Source organism: Notolepis coatsorum, assembly GCF_963971535.1.
Source record: "Notolepis coatsorum genome assembly, chromosome: 15".
NCBI lineage: Eukaryota > Metazoa > Chordata > Actinopteri > Aulopiformes > Paralepididae > Notolepis > Notolepis coatsorum.
Genome location: NC_140179.1, coordinates 49,414,833 through 49,436,766, shown reverse-complemented (window position 1 = coordinate 49,436,766; position 21,934 = coordinate 49,414,833). Strand labels below are relative to the sequence as shown.

The 21,934-nt window shown below is 41.4% G+C and overlaps 1 protein-coding gene across 1 annotated transcript in view; it reads right to left on the bottom strand.

Annotated features, from left to right (window-relative positions):
* Nucleotides 1-348: 348 nt before the first annotated feature.
* dgki (diacylglycerol kinase, iota) overlaps nucleotides 349-21,934 on the bottom strand; it is a gene marked incomplete at both ends in the record, with an annotated part of 232,815 nt that continues 211,229 nt past the window's right edge. The window contains 5 exon segments of the mRNA XM_084330996.1: nucleotides 349-468; nucleotides 11,004-11,103; nucleotides 13,855-13,891; nucleotides 14,990-15,110; nucleotides 17,395-17,432. Coding sequence (XP_084187122.1) covers nucleotides 349-468; nucleotides 11,004-11,103; nucleotides 13,855-13,891; nucleotides 14,990-15,110; nucleotides 17,395-17,432 — 416 coding nt within the window.

Below are 21,934 nucleotides of genomic sequence, written 5' to 3'. Positions count from 1 at the left end.
CGTGATGAGAGTCACCCGAATGTCCGTCTCTCCAACCATCCGTGATGAGAGTCACCCGAATGTCCGTCTCTCCAACCATCCGTGATGAGAGTCACCCGAATGTCCGTCTCTCCAACCATCCGTGATGAGAGTCACCTGACTGTCCGTCTCTCCAACCATCCGTGATGAGATTCACGTGTGTGTACATCTCTCTGTCCGTCCGTGATAATAGTGATCTGTCCATCAATGGATCCGCCGGTAATGAGACAAATCTGGACATGTGTTTCCTCTTCATCCCTCCTCTCTTCCTCTCCCTCCTCTGCTCTGTGAGGGCATGTAGAGTCGGGAGAGAGAGAGAGAGAGTGCGTGTCAAACGGCAGTCTCCAAGTCTTCGTGAGCGGTGGAAGGTGTGTGTTGGTGTCGGGTGGTCAGGTACAGGGCCAGCTCAGAGTCCCCCTCCGCCTGGGCACGGTCTGCTGGAGTCTTCCCCTGAGGGGGGGGGGGGGTAAGGGGCAGAATGAGAGAGATGCAGAGAGGGAGAGAGAGGGAGAAAGAGAGAGAGGGAGAAAGAGAGAGAGGGAGAGAGAGGGAGGGAGAGGGAGAAAGAGAGAGAGAGGGAGATGGAGAACGAGAGAGAGGGAGGGAGAGAGAGAGGGAGATGGAGAAAGAGAGTGAGAAAGAGAGAGAGAGAGAGAGAGAGAGGGGGTCAGAATGAGAGAGAGGGAGATGGAGAAAGAGAGAGGGAGAAAGAGAGATGGAGAAAGAGAGAGGGAGAGAGAGGGAGAAAGAGAGAGAGGGAGAAAGAGAGATGGTTAGAATCATCAAACCTTTATTTAAGCTCGTAAAATCATTGAGGTTGCCCTCATTTCCAATGGTGACGAGGTAAAGGTAAAATAAACATGACTAAAAGTAGTAACACAACCAGATAAAAACAGGGGGAAATCACCTAAACTACAAGATACAAATTAAGATAAAACAGACTGATACAGAGTGGTTAGTGATCATGGTAATCATAGTGATCAAGGCAGAACTTCCAAGCTCAGAACAAAAATTCAACCAACTAACTAGATTCTTGTACCGGATCTCCTCTCTGGTAAACAAGAATACCCTGAAGACTCAGGAGCACTCATTCAAGGGTACTACGACTATGATTGCACCTCATGGTACCAAAGCACCTCAAAGGCACTAAAAACAAAATGACAAACATCACAAAACAAACTGGTCAGACTACTGCTTGACCTTACTCCTAGAACCCACCTCACCCCTGCCCACTTTGACAACCTAGGATGGCTTAGAGCAGGGGTTCCCAAAGTCGGGGTCGCGACCCACAGGAGGGTCGCGAGCCGCCGCGGGGGGTCGCTAGATGATTTAAAAATAATAAAAAATAAAATCCCAATTTTTAATTTTTTTATTTTTTGCAGTCAGGCCACTGAACTTAGAAGCAGGCCAGGACAGTGTTTCTAGTTGCAGCAGCGAAATAGTTAGGGCTGAAGTTGAATAAAAGATTGTATTATTTTCAATCTGACATTACAAAAAAACTGAAAATCCATCAAAATCAGTGTTGTTGCTAATCATACATATGCTAGCCTGTTTTTTAACAATAATTTGTGATGCCATCACAAACACTGGCATTTAAAGGGTACAAATAAAAAAATGCCCGCACCAGAATGCAGGAAACGAAGTCTTTGTAACAAGAAATGTCCTGGTGGGGGACCCCCAGACCCCCTGCTTAAAAAGTGGCCTGACTGGGGCTATATTTTGCACTATATTTCCTGGCCTGAATGATTTCCCCAGTCCGGCCCTGGTTAAAAGCCTCCAATACTTATTAGTGTGTGTGCGTTTGAACGTGTGCATGTTTCAACCATACATTTCCATTTATACAATTTTTAAATTTTTTCTTTATTTTTTTTAAACTTTTTTTTAACCTCCTATAATAGTGGGGGTCGTGGCTCTCTGACCCCGTTATTTTTGGGTCGCGGCCTGAAAAGTTTGGGAACCCCTGGCTTAGAGTAGACAACAGAGTACAGCAATTTGCAATGGGCCTGGTCTACAAGATACACTACACCACTAAGGTACCCATGTACATGTCAAATTACTTCCCAAAGGTCAGTGAATACCACGATCACAACACCAGAGGGAGCTCCACAAATCATGTTAAACCCAGATTCGGCTCAAACAAGGGACAAAACACGTTTCGCAATTATGCCACATCAATGTGGAATGCGCTACCCATAGCTGTAAAGGAATGTGAATCACTACCCACTTTCAAAACCACTCTCAAAGAGCACCTATGGGAGACTGCAATTCGAAACTGGCCCCTGTAAATGTCCTAACCCAACCCCCTAACTCTTTGGAATAACCTGCCTCAAAACCTCTGCTGCATTTACAGCAGATTCACTTTTAAAAATAATCTTAAATTGTTTTAAAATTGTTTTTAACACTGTAAAGTAATTTTTTGTTTTTGTTTTACACTGTAATGTAATTTTAGCTATCTTAATTGTTACAGTAGTTTCATTATGCATTGTGTGTACTGACTTTTAATAATCTTGTTTTTGCAATAATAATTGTTTTTGTATGTTTTTTTGTGTGTGGACCCCAGGAAGACTAGCTGGTTGCTATGGCACCAGCTAATGGGGATCCCTAATAAAATAAAATAAAATCCCTCCAATGTACAGTAAATGTCCTAACCCAATAATACACGAGACCCTCTTCTTGGGACCAAGTAAGGTTTCGTGGATAATCCAATGTACAGTTACCCCACCCGCCTACCCCGCATCTTCTTGTCTAACTCCAGGGTTCCCAAAATGTTGGAGTGTTAAGATACATACCTTTTTCTTCTCTGTGCATGCAGTAGGAATAGGAAGACGCGCACCGTTAGCCTAGCTTAGCGTCAGTCACTGAAAGTAGGTTCCTCCATTAGCCTAGTTCCCAACGTCTTCCTACTCCTACTGCATGCACAGAGAAGAAAAAGGTATGTATCTTCTTGTCTAACTCCAGGGTAGATAGCAAATAAGCTAATTTCCCAAAATGTTGGAGTTTTCCTTTAACAATTGTGTGTATTGAGCTGTACTGTATTGTACCCATTCTGCAATCTGTTAATAAAGTTTTCAATCAATCAATCAATTCAATTCAATCAACAAGGTGGAGGAACCTTAACACATTGAGTGCCACCCCCCTTTGACCATATATGGCCGTTCCATGCCAGCGCTGAAGTCAATGGGAGAACGGGGAAATTTGCGAACGCTTAAACTATATCTTAAATTATGGCTATGGGTCTAATACACCCGTCGCTTATCAATGACTTGCTTGCAGTCAACATGTACGAAACGGATTGTTTTTTCATTGGTACATTTCCGTTTTATACCGTTTTGAATACGAGTATAGTTTTGAAGATTTCTAGTGATTCCAGAGAAATCCTCGATAATAGCTCTTTAGTGGAATACACAAAACACGTTGTAATTTTTCGGCTGATTTATGAATCATTTTCAAATAAACGCTAGATTATCGATAGTATATGTGTACTTATGCACGCTAGAGAAGCGGGCTGAAAAATCTATTATCCATGACCTGGTCAGCGCTAACGTCATATACACACACACACAAACACACACACAGACAAAAACATCTGATTAACCCAATACTGGTAAAATATAGTCCTTACCTCACATCAGATGATTAATCCAATTCTATGATCGCCATTCCAAATATTGATCGCGTTTATTGATCCAACGTTATTGTCCAAAACACATAATCGACGCTGCTCTGAGGGTCCTCAGTCAATCTGGTAACACGATACTAGGGGTGGGAATCACCAGTTTCATCACGATACGATACAATATAGATTATTTGGACAACGATACGATATTTTCCGATATCACAAAGTCTGCCACGCTACAATACGATTCGATTCAGGTGCCTGCGATCGATATGAGACGATATTATATGCCCATTTAACACAATCAGTAACATTTAGATCAACAAAAAAAAATTCAATGGAAATATCATTTAACATTTTTATTTTTGAGCTCTTCCAGACATTTAAATGAAAAACAATCTATTGTTTTTAATACAAATAGACCTCCTTTCACTGTTTTTGGTTCGTTTAAATTATTATAATTTTTATTAATATCCTATTCACTGTCACAGAGCTGTATTTTGGCTGGAAAAGGCATATTGGGAGTCCGAAGGTGCAGTACCGGCCATATCCTGGTAGTGGCGCTGTCTCGAGAATGCAGTCCTTCCCAGTCCCTAATGGACCTCTGCTGTTCTCTCTATGGCTCTGATCAGCTTAGTTAGCTTACGCTAACGCAACGTTAATTTCGGTATTTAATGTGACGTGGGCATAAAGGAATGGCAAGGATGGAAAGCATGTTAGATGCATTTGACCCGTTGTGAGGAAAAAAACAACAGGCACTTATTTCGGGTCGCAAAATAGGCGGACTCTGAAGCAATGCTGTCTAACGTTAACACACGCTGCTACTGAGCTACTGTTGTTCCGGCCGGGCGGATATGCTCACCAGGGGATTTTCAAAATAAGAGTATCGCAATATGAATCGATCTTTTTACGTTGGATCGATCCTATTTGATAATTGATAATAGATCGATATATCGATCTGGATCGATGTATCGTCCCACCCCTACACGATACTGCTTGCCAGAGATGGGAAAACCCTGGACCGGACTTTTTTTCTGATGCACATGGCCACCCAATCCAATCCAATGATGTGCATTACCATCCGGGAGATGATAGGTGGCGGTATTTGCCCTTTTCGAGCTCAGACCAATTCACAATGATAACATCAGGCTGGATGGATGAAAAATTAATGGATATCGCTAATAAAAGAAATAACGATTAAAAGACGAGAAAACTCGTCGTTGGCACTCAAAGTGTTAAGCAAAAGCCAGTCATTTGAATCTCGTCCTCTCTTCTGGTTATCCGGGGTGTAAAGTACTTGAGTAATTGTACTTCGTTACAATACTTAAGTACTGTTTTGGGGGATTTGTACTTTACTCAAGTATTACTAGGTTTGTATACTTGTACTTTTACTCAATTACATTTCAGAGAAAAAAAGCATACTTTTTACTCCTTACATTTAAAATGCAGAACTACAAAGTACAAATCTTGCAGGTCCAACTATTTTAATTAGTATATTTGTTTCTCTGGCCCAACTAACGTTAAAGTTATTAATCCTGCGGTCGCTCTTTATTTAAAAACAGCCAATCAAATCCCCATCAATGGAAAATTAACCCGCCCATACCCATGCTGATAGGTCCTTGTGCAAGACTAGAAAGCTGGGATCTTTAAACACCTGTTATCAGAAGAATAGACAGTCAGAAAAAAGTTTTTAATTTTACTTTTTAGTACTTAAGTACATTTAAAAGTAGAAACTTTGACTTACCATTTTGTAGTCTGTTAGTCATTTATCTTTATGGGGTTTGTTGTTTTCTTTACAAAAGAGATGCAACATCTCAGAAAATCTCTGACATCACAATACTATTCACAAATATATGTTCCTCTTTAATTTACCATATTCACACGGTGGCCATTTTGCTCTTATGTCATGCTCAGGTTGGGAAACTACCCTGGGTGGAAAGGAATCCCAACCTGAGCATGACATGAGAGCAAAATGTGTTCGCAGTGTGCGCGCATCAAGGAGGCAAGAAAGGAACATAATCCTGGTCAGAAGAATGGGGAAGACTACAATATATTTGCATTTGTTAGCCATGCTAGCGATCTAAACAATCAATCCATGCCAAAGCAATATATGTAAAAGGTGAAAGACTCACAGTCACAGCCATGCTGATTTGGCAAAATGACATCCAGCCGTTTTCGTTTGAAATAACTTTTAGTCAGGGGAGTGCCATGGTTTCTCCATAGAGCTCCATTATACTTTTAGTCAGGGGAGTGCCATGGTTTCTTCATAAAGCTCCATTATACTTTTAGTCAGGGGAGTGCCATGGTTTCTTCATAAAGCTCCATTATACTTTTAGTCAGGGGAGTGCCATGGTTTCTCCATAGAGCTCTGTTATACTTTTACTCAGGGGAATGCCATGGTTTCTCCATAGAGCACCACTATGCTTTTAGTCAGGGGAGTGCCATGGTTTCTCCATAGAGCTCCATTATACTTTTAGTAAGGGGAATGCCATGGTTTCTCCATAGAGCACCACTATGCTTTTAGTCAGGGGAGTGCCATGGTTTCTCCATAGAGCTCCATTATACTTTTAGTCAGGGGAATGCCATGGTTTCTCCATAGAGCACCATTATACTTTTAGTCAGGGGAGTGTCGTGGTTTCTCCATAGAGCTCCATTATACTTTTAGTCAGGGGAGTGTCATGGTTTCTCCATAGAGCACCACTATGCTTTTAGTCAGGGGAGTGCCATGGTTTCTCCATAGAGCTCCATTATACTTTTAGTCAGGGGAGTGTCGTGGTTTCTCCATAGAGCACCATTATACTTTTAGTCAGGGGAGTGCCGTGGTTTCTCCATAGAGCACCATTATACTTTTAGTCAGGGGAGTGCCGTGGTTTCTCCATAGAGCTCCATTATACTTTTAGTCAGGGGAATGCCATGGTTTCTCCATAGAGCACCATTATACTTTTAGTCAGGGGAGTGTCGTGGTTTCTCCATAGAGCTTCATTATACTTTTAGTAAGGGGAATGCCATGGTTTCTCCATAGAGCACCACTATGCTTTTAGTCAGGGGAGTGCCATGGTTTCTCCATAGAGCTCCATTATACTTTTAGTAAGGGGAATGCCATGGTTTCTCCATAGAGCACCACTATGCTTTTAGTCAGGGGAGTGCCATGGTTTCTCCATAGAGCTCCATTATACTTTTAGTCAGGGGAATGCCATGGTTTCTCCATAGAGCTCCATTATACTTTTAGTCAGGGGAATGTCATGGTTTCTCCATAGAGCACCATTATACTTTTAGTCAGGAGAGTGTCGTGGTTTCTCCATAGAGCTCCATTATACTTTTAGTCAGGGGAGTGGCATGGTTTCTCCATAGAGCACCACTATGCTTTTAGTCAGCGGAGTGCCATGGTTTCTCCATAGAGCTCCATTATACTTTTAGTCAGGGGAGTGTCGTGGTTTCTCCATAGAGCACCATTATACTTTTAGTCAGGGGAGTGCCGTGGTTTCTCCATAGAGCAACATTATACTTTTAGTCAGGGGAGTGCCGTGGTTTCTCCATAGAGCACCATTATACTTTTAGTCAGGGGAGTGTCGTGGTTTCTCCATAGAGCTCCATTATACTTTTTTTTTTAAACTTTATTTTTTAGCGTTTATCGCTTTTCTGGTCAAGCATGACCGACAGAAACAGGTTGAAACTGGATGTAGAGCAGGGGAAGACATTCTGATAAATGACGGCGGGTCCGGGAATCGAACTCGTGTCCACCAGATCCGTGACGAGCACGGTTTTCCCCGACGCAGAAATAGCGCCGAGATATGCGGTGAGCTACTGGAGCTCCCCTCTCCATTATACTTTTAGTCAGGGGAATGCCATGGTTTCTCCATAGAGCTCCATTATACTTTTAGTCAGGGGAATGCCATGGTTTCTCCATAGAGCACCATTATACTTTTAGTCAGGGGAGTGTCATGGTTTCTCCATAGAGCTCCATTATACTTTTAGTAAGGGGAATGCCATGGTTTCTCCATAGAGCACCAGTATGCTTTTAGTAAGGGGAGTGTCGTGGTTTCTCCATAGAGCACCATTATACTTTTAGTCAGGAGAGTGTCGTGGTAGGGCGGTTAGGTGGCCGAGCGGAGATTGCGTTCGTCACCAGCCCCGGAGCTGTGAGCTCGATTCGCCTGTTCGAATCCAGCTCACAGCTCCGGGGTTGTCACCAGCTTGGCTGGCCGTCTGCACTGATACAATTGGCTGTATCAGAGGGTGGGAGAAGCTGGCGGGGTGGGTCCGGGTCGTTGTAAACAGCGACTCCTACAGTTCGGTCGGGGCGCCTGCTAAGCGCGGATTGGACGTGAGGGGGATAGTGTGGTCCTCCCACACGCTACGCCCTCTCAATGAGAATCCGCGCTGCCAGGTGAAAAGAAGCGGTGATTGGCTGGACGTGTGTCGGAGGAAGCACGTGGTAGCCTCCACTCTCCCAGATGATCTGACTGTGGGGGGTAAGTGCGCAGCGATCAGGAAGGGACTGGGAATTGGCATACGACTAACATTGGGATGGGAGAAAATCGGAGGAAAAATGGAGGGGGAAAAAGACCAATAAAAAAAAAAAAGGAGAGTGTCGTGGTTTCTCCATAGAGCTCCATTATACTTTTAGTCAGGGGAGTGTCATGGTTTCTCCATAGAGCACCACTATGCTTTTAGTCAGCGGAGTGCCATGGTTTCTCCATAGAGCTCCATTATACTTTTAGTCAGGGGAGTGTCGTGGTTTCTCCATAGAGCACCACTATGCTTTTAGTCAGGGGAGTGCCATGGTTTCTCCAATCTGCAATTTTTTTTAATTTTTTTTAAATTTTTATTCAACAAACATGACCATGTTCACGTCTTAAACTCATACTGAGGCCTTCGTTTTGGTTTTAAATTGCATATCATCATTCATTTATTTATTTTCACACAGAACTGAAGAATTTTGCCAAAACAAACCAATAGTATCCAGCTGCAGAACGGCAGACCAGCCACAATCTCAGACCCAAATAAAAAAAATTATTTTTATTTCTCACATTACATTCACCCTGAATGTTGACGTTATCCAGGTGAAAAGTTAACTTCATAAATCATTTGATGTATAATTAAATCAAAGGAAATACGTTTGGGTCTGAGAGTGTGGCTGGTCTGCCGTTCTGCAGCTGGATACTATTGGTTTGTTTTGGCAAAATTCTTCTGCTCTGTGTGACAATAAATAAATGAATGATGATATGCAATTTAAAACCCAAACTAAGGCCTCAGTATGAGTTTAAGACGTGAACATGGTCATGTTTGTTGAATAAAAAAAGAAAAAGTAAAAAAGAAAAAAATTAATTAAAAAGATTTGATCGGATCGGGAAATATTGGTATCGGTAGATAGTCAAAATCACATGATCGGGATCGGATCGGGAGCAAAAAAACATGATCGGGATCCCTAATAGAGACCCATTGAACTTTTAGTCAGGGGAGTGTCATGGTTTCTCCATAGAGCACCATTCAACTTTTAGTCAGGGGAGTGTCGTGGTTTCTCCATAGAGACCCATTCAACTTTTAGTCAGGGGAGTTCCATGGTTTCTCCACAGAGCTCCATTATACTTTTAGTCAGGGGAGTGCCATGGTTTCTCCATAGAGCACCATTATACTTTTAGTTAGGGGAGTGTCATGGTTTCTCCATAGAGACCTGTTCAACGTAGGTAGAGTGAACTCAGTCACGTGACTCAGCAGATGTTTCTGATTGGCTGGAACATGGTATGTTTATAAACAGGAATCCTGTCTATAGGGAGGTGTAGTCTGACGTCACTTTGGATGGCCCGCGCGGTCCACCCGTATAGGGATTTATCATTGGGAAAATGGATTATCGGCTATTGTAACAATTCTGCCTCATGAACATTGGCAAGCTTTCCATTTTTGCACAAAATGAGTTCCCTTCTATCACTAACATTATTGTTTAAGCATTTTTGGTTGAAATAAAATGTGAAGATTTTCTTTTTACGATTAATTGCGAATATTTCCATGTTGAGCTATAGATTGTGGATGAATACGCACAGAAAGGTACGCCATGCAAATGTTCATGCTTTATTTGTTTTAAACGAGACGATTTAGAAATGGGCAATGGGGAAATACATTGCGTTTTGAAGATGGTGGACCGGCCGGAAACAGCAATGACGTAATAACCACTACACCTCCCTACGAGCACTAGATTTAAAGAGGTCATGATCGTATACATGTGGAAAATGCACTCTTGCAGATGTCTAATGTATCAACCAACTAATCAATTAGTGGAGCAACTCATATGACTATTAGTAAAGTAAGAGTTTCTTCTGCTAGAAACAAGAGAACCCCACCCCTCTGAGTCAACCTGTGTGTCAGCAGACCTAGAACTCCTAGACTAGACTAGTTGAGTATTAACACTGACTTGTTGCTCAGGTATGAATCATCTGGTGGGTGGTTCATTTACTGGAAACAGAAGCGAAAGGAAAACTGTGTGTGTGTCACCTCTCCTCTCCTCATCTCTCTAAGAGGAGGTAAGGAGGTAAGAGGAGGTAAGGGATATAGTATATATATATATATATTATATATGTGTGTGTGTGTGTGTATGTGTATACAGTATATCAGTGTTGGGAAAGTTCACTTTCTACATGAACTAGTTCAATTCATAGTTCATAATAAAAAATGTTGCACTAAAGTTCATGGTTTAAAAAATGAACTAGTTTATAGTTCTTTTTTCAATACGTTGCTGCAAGCTATTATTTGTCAAAATTATTGCCACAACCCATATAGAACCACAGACAGCAATCAGAATACTGGCATTTCCATCACACTGTGATTATTTATTAGTGTTTCCCCGACTGTTGCTGCGTCGCGCGTAACGAGTCTCTCTCCGCACGCAACACGCACACACCGAAACCTTCACAATTACGCTCATCTAGCGGAAATACAGTATTCATGTGTATTTATATGTGTGTGTATGTATGTGTATGTATGTATGTGTATGTATATGTGTGTGTGTGTGTGTGTGTGTGTGTGTGTGTGTGTGTGTGTGTGTGTGTGTGTATGTATGTGTATCTATATGTGTGTCTATGTGTATGTATGTGTGTCTATGTGTATGTACAGTATATGTGTATATACTGTATGTGTGAAGACGCTGCTATCTGTACCCATGAGCTGTGTGTTGATTGTCAGGGTTCATCATCCATGTGTGTGTGTAACTTTGGTTGCCATTGTCAATTTGGGCACGATCGTATCAGAATAACCCACAAAGTGCACTGATAATATTTGTGTCCTTTGTCTTTATGTGGACATAAATAAAGATTCTATGTGTATGTATATGTGTGTCTGTGTGTATTTATATGTGTGTCTGTGTGTATGTGTGTACCTGGTAGTTGGTCTTCTTGAGAGAAGCCCCGGCTTCAATCAATATTCGACAGACAGAATGCTGCTTCTCTGAGGCCGCTTTGTGCAAGGCAGTGTCCCCTCTGCGCACGCACACACACACACACACACACACACACACACACACACACACACACACACACACACACACACACACACACACACATTATCAATGCTTTATTTCAATCCACCAATTACATGAAATTAGACATATGTACGACTGTAATATTCCAGAGGTTCAACATGGTTTAAGGTCACTTCAGGACACACACACACAGACACACACACATCTTGCCACTCATTATTTTAGTTTCAATGTTGTTTTTTGTTATCTAAAAGCAGTCTGTCCTGTCAGACTACACTCAAAACGTTTGTATGGCATCAAAAACACACGCATAGGCGGTCAGGTGGCACTGGCATTAGAACTGGAGTTGGTCCCTGAGTCTGTGGCTGTTAGGATCGGTCAACATGAAGAGGAATCATTTCCCCACAGGGGATTAATAAAGTATGACTTAACCCCTTAAGCCCAAGCAGTCCGGTACCGGTACAAAATTAATATCACGTCATGAATAGATCAATACAGTCCGTATTAATTAATGTAGCGTTTCTTTTTCAAATGTAGCCAAGATTAAATACCCTAACCCTATCAAAACAGCAGTTAAAGTGTATATTTTCAGCACTACGTCTGTTTAACAATGATTTTAAGTAGGGATGTCCGATATTATCGGCCGACCGATATTATCGGCCGATATCGGCAGTAAAATGTGATATCGGAAAATATCGGTATCGGTAAAAAAAATAAAATAAAAATAACAATTTTTTTTTTTACATTTATTTAAACCTTTATTTACCCAGGCAAGCAAGTAAGAACCAATTATTATTTTATTTATTGTCAAAAGTATGTATGTTGGTTTAATTCAACAACAAGAGATATGTAATGTTAATTTTTACTTTTTTAATGATCATATTTTGCACAGATAATGCTTACATTTAGAAAGCCTTTTGAATGCATCCAGTGAAATTATTAGTTACCTGAAATTATTCAGTTTTTTTGGGGGGAAATCCTGCATATATCGGTATCGGTTGATATCGGTATCGGTATCGGAAATTAAGAGTTGGACAATATCGGAATATCGGTATCGGTAAAAAAGCCAATATCGAGCATCCCTAATTTTAAGTGTTATTAGCAAAATATGAGTTTATAAATATCTCGGCGCATCCTGATGGAAACCGGATGAATTAGACGGAAATAAAGGAGGCTGTCGTATGCGTTTGTAGTCCTATGAAAGAAGAGACTCAAGGCTTTTGATCGGCTTTCATAAAACTACACTACCTAGTTCACGCCAGCCCCTGTCAAACTTGGAGCCATCTGGCGTGAAATAATCTTTGGACGTTATTTATCGTGATTATGTCTCACGGGTCGAACAAACCTGAATGTTATTGCCATAAAATAGAACATAGGTTGTTTCTTTGGCGGAGCATTTTTCATTACAAAAAAGTAACTGTACTTACAGTATATTTCATTCACAGTCTTTGCTGCCCTGTTACGGGCACCTGGTGGTACTAAATCCAGATTGAAAATTGCATGTGTCCGGATGGCAAAATTCAGTACTGCATCTACAAAAACCCCTGTAAATCATCTGCCCTTTATTCATTTGCTTAGATTTTTTGTACACTTAATTTTTTTTTTTTATATATAAAACCTTTTTTGGGGCTTTTTTCTGTATTTTTTCACCCATCCCATTTTAGTCGTTATGCCAATTCCCTTCCTGGTCCTTGCGTGCATTTCCCCACTGTCGGCCTCCTCCAATACATGTGGAGTTGCCAGCTGTTTCTTTTCAACTGACCGCGAGGAGTTTCACTGGGGGGACGTAACGCATGCGGAGGTTCACGCTATCTCCCCAAGATCCCCTACCTGCTGAACAGGCGCCCCGACCAACCAGTAGGAGTCGCAGTTTACAAGGAACAGGACACATACCCCACCGGCTTCCCACCCGCTAACACTGCCAATTGTGTTAGTAGGGACGACTGACTAAGCCGGAGGTACTGCTGACACCTGGATTCTCCTTTGGTTCATTACAATTTACTCAAGCATAGTAACAGACACAATATTCCTGACACTGGGAATACATTCCCTGACGTCCATAGATGTCCCTAGATACCAAGAACATGCAAATGGACCTTGTAGAAGTGGAGCAATCTTCCATTCATTTGGGTATGTACTTCTAGGCGAATTTTCGGAAAATATGACTAGGGCTTAACTAGGGATGTCCGATATTATCGGCCTACCGATATTATCGGCCGATATCGGCATTAAAATGTGATATCGGAAAATATCGGAATCGGTTTTCAAATTTTTTTATTTTTATTTGTTTACATTTCTATAACCTTTATTTACCCAGGCAAGCAAGTAAGAACAAATTCTGATTTAATTTATTGTCAAAAGTATGCATAATGTTGTGTTAATTCCACAACAAGAGATATGTAATGTTAATTACCTGAAATTATTCAATTTTTTGGGGGGGGGAACCCTGCATATATCGGTATCGGTTGATATCGGTATCGGAAATTAAGAGTTGGACAATATTGGTATATCGGTATCGGTAAAAAAGCCAATATCGAGCATCCCTAGGCTTAACCCTTTCACTGCCACACGACAGCCGGTTAACCCTTTCACTGTGACAATACAGAAGGTTAGCCGCGGAGCTAATGATGCTAATGATGGAGCATCACCGTCGGTTGTGTGATAGTAAAGGGTTAACCTTCTGCCGTGTGGCAGTATAAGGGTTAAGAGGTGAACCTAACTTAGGCCAGACCTATAGCAGCACACGTACCTTTCTCTGTCCGTCAAATCTAGAATCACCGTAGAACCTGAGGGGAACATTGATGGGGAATTATTTCAGCAAGATGCAGCACCTCTCTATTCGATCTACACTTTCATGTTTGACGGATCATTCTGGGCAGTAAGTAAGTCATCTAATGCCTTGTCTCCACTAGCCAGAGTTTAGCCGTGCTGCGGCCTGTCTGGCGCACAGTGAGCGCCGCCATTGTCTTTAGAACCTGACCCAACCTGGCTGGACCCCGGCTGGGACGCCTAAATTCTTATCCCAACGCATGTTTGCTTCCGCATTCGCGTTTTTGCGCTCTGATTGGCCACTGACGTTTCTGGTCGCGCCAATCGTGTGACGGCAAGTTCTTTTGCCGGTTAAGCTTAGGCACTCTTTCGAAGTTGGTTAAGGTTAGAGTTTGTCTTAGAGCAGGGCGATATCGTGTGATGGCAAGTTTTTTCGCCGGTTAAGCTTAGGCACTCTTTCGAAGTTGGTTAAGGTTAGAGTGTGGATCGTAGGCATTAGGTAGTTTGCTGCAGGTCGAGGCGGAAATGGGCGCGTCACGTGATTGGGCGCACATGTCACATGACCATAAACGTCAGTGGCCAATCAGATCGCACCAGAAACGGCAGTGGCCAATCAGATTAGCAAAACGCGAACGCGGAAGCAAACATGCGTTGGGTTAAGAATAGACGCGGCTGGGACAGAGAACCTGGCCAAAGCCGCCTGGGACTGTTGTGTCATCATGGTTTAGCTTGTGCCCCAAGGTTGCCAAGCAACCGGAGAGTTTATGAGAAACGCAATGGAGACACAAACCTAACCATACCATACCATGCTAGAGATTGATTGATAATCATTGCCATGATTAGCCCCAGCCAGGCTGGACATGGAGCTAATCGAGACAAAGCATAAGTAATCTAAAACTAACTGAAAGTAATCAGATTACTTTGATTAAACACACACACACACACACACACACACACACACACACACACACACACACACACACACACACACACACACACACACACACACACACACACACACACACACACACACACACACACATACACACACACACACACACACACACACACACACACACACACACACACACACACACACACACATGCTGACTCACCATGCTGCAGGATGTAGCTAACTATCTCTGTGTGTCCACGCTGTGATGCCAGGTGCAGAGCAGAGCAGCCCACACTGTCCCTCACTAACAGACTCACACCATGACCCACACACTCACACACCTGAGAGAGAGAGAGAGAGAGAGAGAGAGAGAGAGAGAGAGAGAGATAGAGAGAGAGATAGATAGATAGAGACAGAGAGAGAGAGAGAAAGAGAGAGAGAGGGATAGAGAGAGACAGAGAAAGAGAGAGAGTGTGTGCAAGAGAGAACGGATGGGGGGTAAGGGGATTAGGTATGTATGTGCAAGACGAGAGGTAGAGAAAGATGGAAGGGGTGTGTGTGAGAGAGAGAGAGAGAGAGAGAGAGAGAGAGAGAGAGAGAGAGAGAGAGAGAGAGAGAGAGAGAGAGAGAGAGGGAGAGAGAGAGAGAGAGAGAGAGAGAGAGAGAACAGATGAGACATTATAACCACAGACTGAATTAAGTGATACCAGCTAGTCCTTCTCACAAGTGTGTTCACACCACAGCTAAACAGCTCTTTCAGACTGACATGCCGTAGACAGTGTGTTCAGCTCATGGATGATACGCGGAGATAGAAGCGTGACTATCTGGCCTTGTGACCTTGCACGGCAGCTGGCTTTGTGAGATCACAGGAGAATCCATCTTGCCAGGCTTCCAAGTTATGTACTATGGAGTGTTGGGCAATTACGTGTTACTGTCATTTTATTACTTCATTCATTTTTATTTGAAGGCCACGCTCAGAGAGGTAGACTTTGTTTCCACCACAGCTGACAGCTAACAACAGAAGCTAAACAGGTTGTGAAAATAATGAGTAACTAAATACTTTGATACAAAGTAATCAGTACATACATTTTGATTACTTTTTAAAGTAATAAGTAACTGGTGATTACACTTCCTGAGTAACTTGCCCAACACTGATTAGATTAGATTTAATTCGATTCAAATGTAGTGTCATTATACAGCACAAGTACAGTACAACGAACATAGGTTTGGCATCCAACCAGAGTGCAAATGTAACAGTACAGTGCAATGGTAATATACAATGTACAGGTGATTAGTACTACAGAGTACTAGTGCTAATCAGATGTATGTACAGAGTCGTAATACTAATATGTACATTGATACAGGTATAAAGACAAAGGTAGTAAGTCATACTGGCCAGCAGTGTAACTAGTAAGAGTAGGTAAGGGATATGTACAGATATAGATATAGTATCTACAGACATGTAAAAAGGATTATGTGCATGTATATACATCATTATCGTACATGCTATCATACAGAGTTATATGGGTTATATGCAGGTGTATAAGTAGGTACATAGAAGTATTATATGCAGGTATATTCAGACAGATATGGATATATATAAATATGTAGTAAATATAAATATATAATTGTATATATACTGCATATGTATTGGGAATGCCCTCCTGTTAAGATATTCTGGGAAAAAGTAACCACTCAATTATCAGAATTTGTATCTCTGACCATACCTATACTGCCTTCTGTATTGTTGTTGAATGATGTTTCTCAGTTATCAACCTCTGTACATGTAAAAAGAAAAATGTTGTCCGGTCTTACGGCTGCCAAAAAGTTGATAGCGTCACGCTGGATTCAACCGGATAGGTGTGGGTTCTTACCTATCTCGATGTGATTTATCTAGAGATATCTACTGCACGAATTTTAGGTGTTAATGAAGCCAGCATAGCAATCTGGTTAGCTGTGGTGGAGAAGATAAAGGGAAGCATATGAACTTGTAATTTCTGATGTTAAATGGAATAGTGGATGTATAGTCCAAGAGGGGGTCCTGAGGGGGGGGTGGAAGGGGAGGGAAGGGGAAGGAAAGAGCGAGGAAGAGCGAGCAAGAGGCCAAATTCTCGCTCACAATGCTTGATTGAAAGTTTAGTGTGTGCTATGTCTTTCAGCAAGAGCACATGTATTGTATTGTATTTATTATTTGTATGTCTTTTAATCTACATTTATTTTGATTTAATTACTGTCATTATTGTTATTATTATTTCTGTCATTGTCCTGTGATTTATCATTGATTTTTACTGTTACTGTATTGTTTGTCTAGTTTTATGTTAAAAAAGGGAAAATAAAAAACATTTGTTAAATTTTTTTTTTTTATATATATGGTATATACAGCACTATTGTACATGCTATCATACAGAGTTATATGGGTAGACTATAGTATGAGGTAACTATAACACTGGTGCTCAAGCCCTGAAACCGGCCCTATTCCAAAGGACCACTTAAGTTCCCAGACGGTTCAGGTTAGTGTTCTTGTCGTCTTGAACCATAAGATGAATAGAAAGCAGAGGAAACTAAACAAATCTTTTTGCAGGTAATTCCCTGGTAGTTTGGTTGAGTAAATAACACATTTATTACCGTAGGTAGATCCCCGCTACTAGCAGCTGTCAGCAATGCTGTGGAACACACACACGCACACGCACACGCACACACACACACACACACACACACACACACATACGCACACACACACACACGTACACACGCACACGCACACACACACGCACACACACACACACACGCACACACACGCACACACACACACACACACACGGTTAGACAAACCGGTTATTAGAAAAAAATGTCAGGTTGTATTAGTTTGGTGTATACAGTAATGTGTTATAGACCTTAGCTCGGGTCTTGTCATTGTGACTGTAATCTTCAGGTTGTGGAACAAGAGGCTGAGTCACAATTGCAGGAAGTCAACAACTCATCATCTGACCTGGGACCAGCGTGACTCGTTGTCGTCGGCCACACAACAACAAGAATAAATGTACAAAGGCTGTACAGACCCAGGGACTTCCTGATCTAGAACCTGCCGTGTGAAGTCTGGATCTTAAAGGGACACCCATCCCAACGAGAGGAATTCACAGTGTTATTTTCTATGAAGTTAAAAGGGGAAATCCACCCTGAAATAGGATTCACATTGAGTGAATTACAGCTTAGTTTCCATTTATGAACAAACAGGGCGAACACCAGAGAGACAGGACTCTAGTGATGATGTCATCAAGAGACAAGTATTTTTTTTCTTTTTCGTTTATTTTGTATTTTTATTTTTTATTGTTATTTATTATTATTTCATATATGATATATATATGTTTTTTTGTTTTGTTTTCCAGGTTGGTTTTCCTACCCTTTTAGTTTTGAAGGGTAGTTTTGTGATGTAGAAAACATATAAAAAGACGGTATGAATAATCCGTATAGTTTTGTTTTTGTATCATATGATGTGGAAAACATGTAAAAAGATTGTATGAATAATGGAAAATGCAATAAAAAAAAGTTTAAATCGAGAAAAAAAAAGAGACAAGTCCTGGAGCTGCTCCATAGACCGTGAATAGTGGAACAACTCCTAGGACATTATGACAGTAACCATGGTGATTTTACTGGGATCATATGGGTATATTTTCTGATACAGAGGTATACGCACTATAATTATATTAAAGGGGAACTATTTTACTATTTCTTTCACTATTTGGGCACTTTTACACAATTCCTGTGAGTCTATGGAACACCTCTGTAATATATGTATTTTTTTTATTCATTGTTTTGTATTTCTAATCAAGTCCTCAAAAACAGCATTTTTCTACCTCAAGATCTCGAGCCGTTTTGAGCCTGGGCAGCAGAACTGTGTGCAGCTCATCTTGTATCTCAACATTAACATGCAGCTTTCTGACATCACAAATCATCACATTTTCAAATGACTCAGTTCAGTGAGGGTGAATATTGTGAGAGGAGAATTGGAAGAATGCGCCAATATGAGAATTTTGAGACATAGATCATATTAATATAAGTTCACATAGCTAGGAAACAATGCTAAACACTGAAAAAGGCCATTTATAAGATAGTTCCCCTTTAAACTCATTTGGATGTAGTAGCCCAAACAAAAACGATTTGAGGGCAGATAGTAGTAGTAGTAGTAGTAGTAGTAGTAGTAGTAGTAGTAGTAGTAGTAGTAGTAGTAGTAGTAGCAGTAGTAGTAGTAGTAGTAGTAGTAGTAGTAGTAGTAGTAGTAGTAGTAGTAGTAGTAGTAGTAGTAGTAGTAGTAGTAGCAGCAGTAGTAGTAGTAGTAGCAGTAGTAGTAGTAGTAGTAGTAGTAGTAGTAGTAGTAGTAGTAGTAGTAGTAGTAGTAGTAGTAGTAGTAGTAGTAGTAGTAGTAGTAGTAGTAGTAACGCCACGGTGACCAATCGCAGCCACTCTTATTGTCTGGGACCAAATACGGCCACGCCCCATTCCCAGTAAAAAGTGGGAATCTCTAGAATGGATTTCGGGCGACGCTGTATACGGAAGTGGCTCTCAAGGTGACGATTAGACAACACTTTCTGTTGTCAGTAGATGGCAGCATTGGTTTAAAATTAAAAGGTGAAAATGTTGAAAACTACATGAATACATTTCCCAAGAGCATTAGCACAGGTCACAGGTCACTGGGATGTGTCTATTCTTCGACGTGATCTGAACAGCGGTATGCGACCGCAGTATAGCGACCGCGAATTGGTAAACTAATTAAAAGTGCGCTGGTAGCGTTACATATGTTGTCTAAAGGGGACATATGGTACAATTTAAGATTTTAATGATAATCGGCATATAAAGGACAATATAAAGCATCGTTTGAGAAACCTCAATGAAAACGGTAATAATAATAATAATACATCTATTTTATATAGCGCTTTTCCAGGTGCTCAAGACGCTTCACATGGCAGGAGAGACAAACTATGGCTAAACAAAAAAACAGAACAAAACAGAACAAAATAATACATGACAAAATAAAATAAAACCGACAGAATTAGAGGTCAAAAGCAAGATTGAAAAGGTGAGTTTGAGGGCTGATTTAAAAGATGTCAGGATGTTTGCATCACGGATATGGCTGGGGAGGCATTCCAGAGGGAGGGGGCAGCAGCAGCAAAGGTAATATTCGCTATTGTTATGAAAATGTGCTAGAATCCTATAAAAATGTGGACGCATTTGGTCTAGCGTTCCGTTAGTAGTGGTAGTAGTAGCAGTAGTAGTAGTAGTAGTAGTGGTAGTAATACTAGTGTAGCATAATAGTAATAGTAGTAGTATTAGTAGCATTAGTAATAGTAGTAGTAGTAGTAGTATTAGTAGTTATTAGTAGTAGTAGTAGTATAGTATTCAGTTACAGTATTATTATTCAATGTTCCCATTTCATTCTATAGAGGTGATCACAATGACAAAATGATGGACGTCCCAGGCCTAATCCCTATGTCTTTGGTTGGCATCACAAAACGGTGTAGGTTGGGAAGTCCAGCCTTCAAGGGAGTTACAGTACTGACTGTGCTCACAAGGAAACAATCAAACAGCAATTTTACACAACGCACGCCCTAGAAATTCTACAAGCTAAAAATCCCTTCAGTGGTTTCCAAGCCATTTCCAAAACAAGGCCCTTGGGGGCTAGTAAAGAAAACACTGTCGCCATGCCTGGAAGTGTGGATGTTGTTTTCAACGATGGCCGCTGATTGAAATGAAGAGAATGGACAGAAAGAAATAGAAACAATTCAAAGAAAACTTGTTCCCCCACTGTTAATAATAGAGTTTAGGGAATGTTTGTGTGTGTGGAGAAGAGAGAGAGAGAGAGAGAGAGGAGAGAGAGAGAGAGAGAGAGAGAGAGAGAGAGAGAGAGAGAGAGAGAGAGAGAGAGAGAGAGAGAGAGAGAGAGAGAGAGAGAGAGAGAGAGAGAGAGAGAGAGAGAGAGAGAGAGAGAGAGAGAGAGAGAGAGAGAGAGAGAGAGAGAGAGAGAGAGAAAATCCCTGGTGATTCAGATTCGGATTCAGATAAATTTATTTTGCCATTTGTGTAAACACAGGCAATTGTTGCGGCATTACAGTGTATGCATCCCCCCCCCAATAACAATAACAACAACAATAACAACAGACACAGGACAAAAACAGTACAGTGGAGGATTAATAATTTAAATAAATATGGGCGGCTACTTGGCGTTGTGGGCAAGGCGCTCGCCACGGATGACGGAGACGCTGGGCTTGCCTGTTCGAGCCCAGCGCTCCACATTGCTTTCAGTTTAGCTGGTCGTTCTACTAATACACATTGGCCGTATTAGGGGGTGGGAAACTGATGGGTGGGGATCGGGCGTTGTGGACAGCGACTCCTACAGGTCGGTTGGTGCGCCTGCGCAGTAGAATCAGGAAGTGTCGGGGGCAGCGTGAGCCTCCACGCGTACTCCTCGCCACTGAGGATCGAGCTGCGCAGGTGAAAAATGCGACTGCTGTTACCTCAAGTACCGGAGGGGACTTGTGCTATGTATGACTTAGTCCACATTGCAGCCGGCTTGTGGGAGGCAAGAAACAGCGTTCGTGACAGGGGAGGGTTGAATTGGATGATACGAATTGGGATGGGAGAAAATATAGAAAATGGGAGAAAAAGTGGATCATTTTTTTTTAAATATTATATATATATATATATATATATATATATATATATATATATATATATATATATATATATATATATATATATATATATATATATATATATATATAGTGTAAAGTGCAGAGTTCCAGTTAGACCAGTGCAGCATATTGCCCCTCGTTAAGTTCAAACTGGTCGGACTCGTCTGAAACATGCCTGGCCTGGCTGAGACAGTAAGGGGATGTCTATGTGTCTATGCACTAATAATAGAGGCCCTTGCATGCAATGTTTGTGTAGCTGCCTCCCTTCCAACATGGCTGCCTGTAACCATTGCCTGTGCAGCGTAGAGTAGGTGACACTGTAACACTAGAAAACACAATATCACTGTTCCACTGTGACTTGTTTACAAGACACCAAATTATTGTATTTCTGTTCAATTATTTCTCATAGGCCTATATAGATAAACACATAACAGACCAACATTAGAGGAGTAAGATTGAAACTTAGGTCCAATTACTGC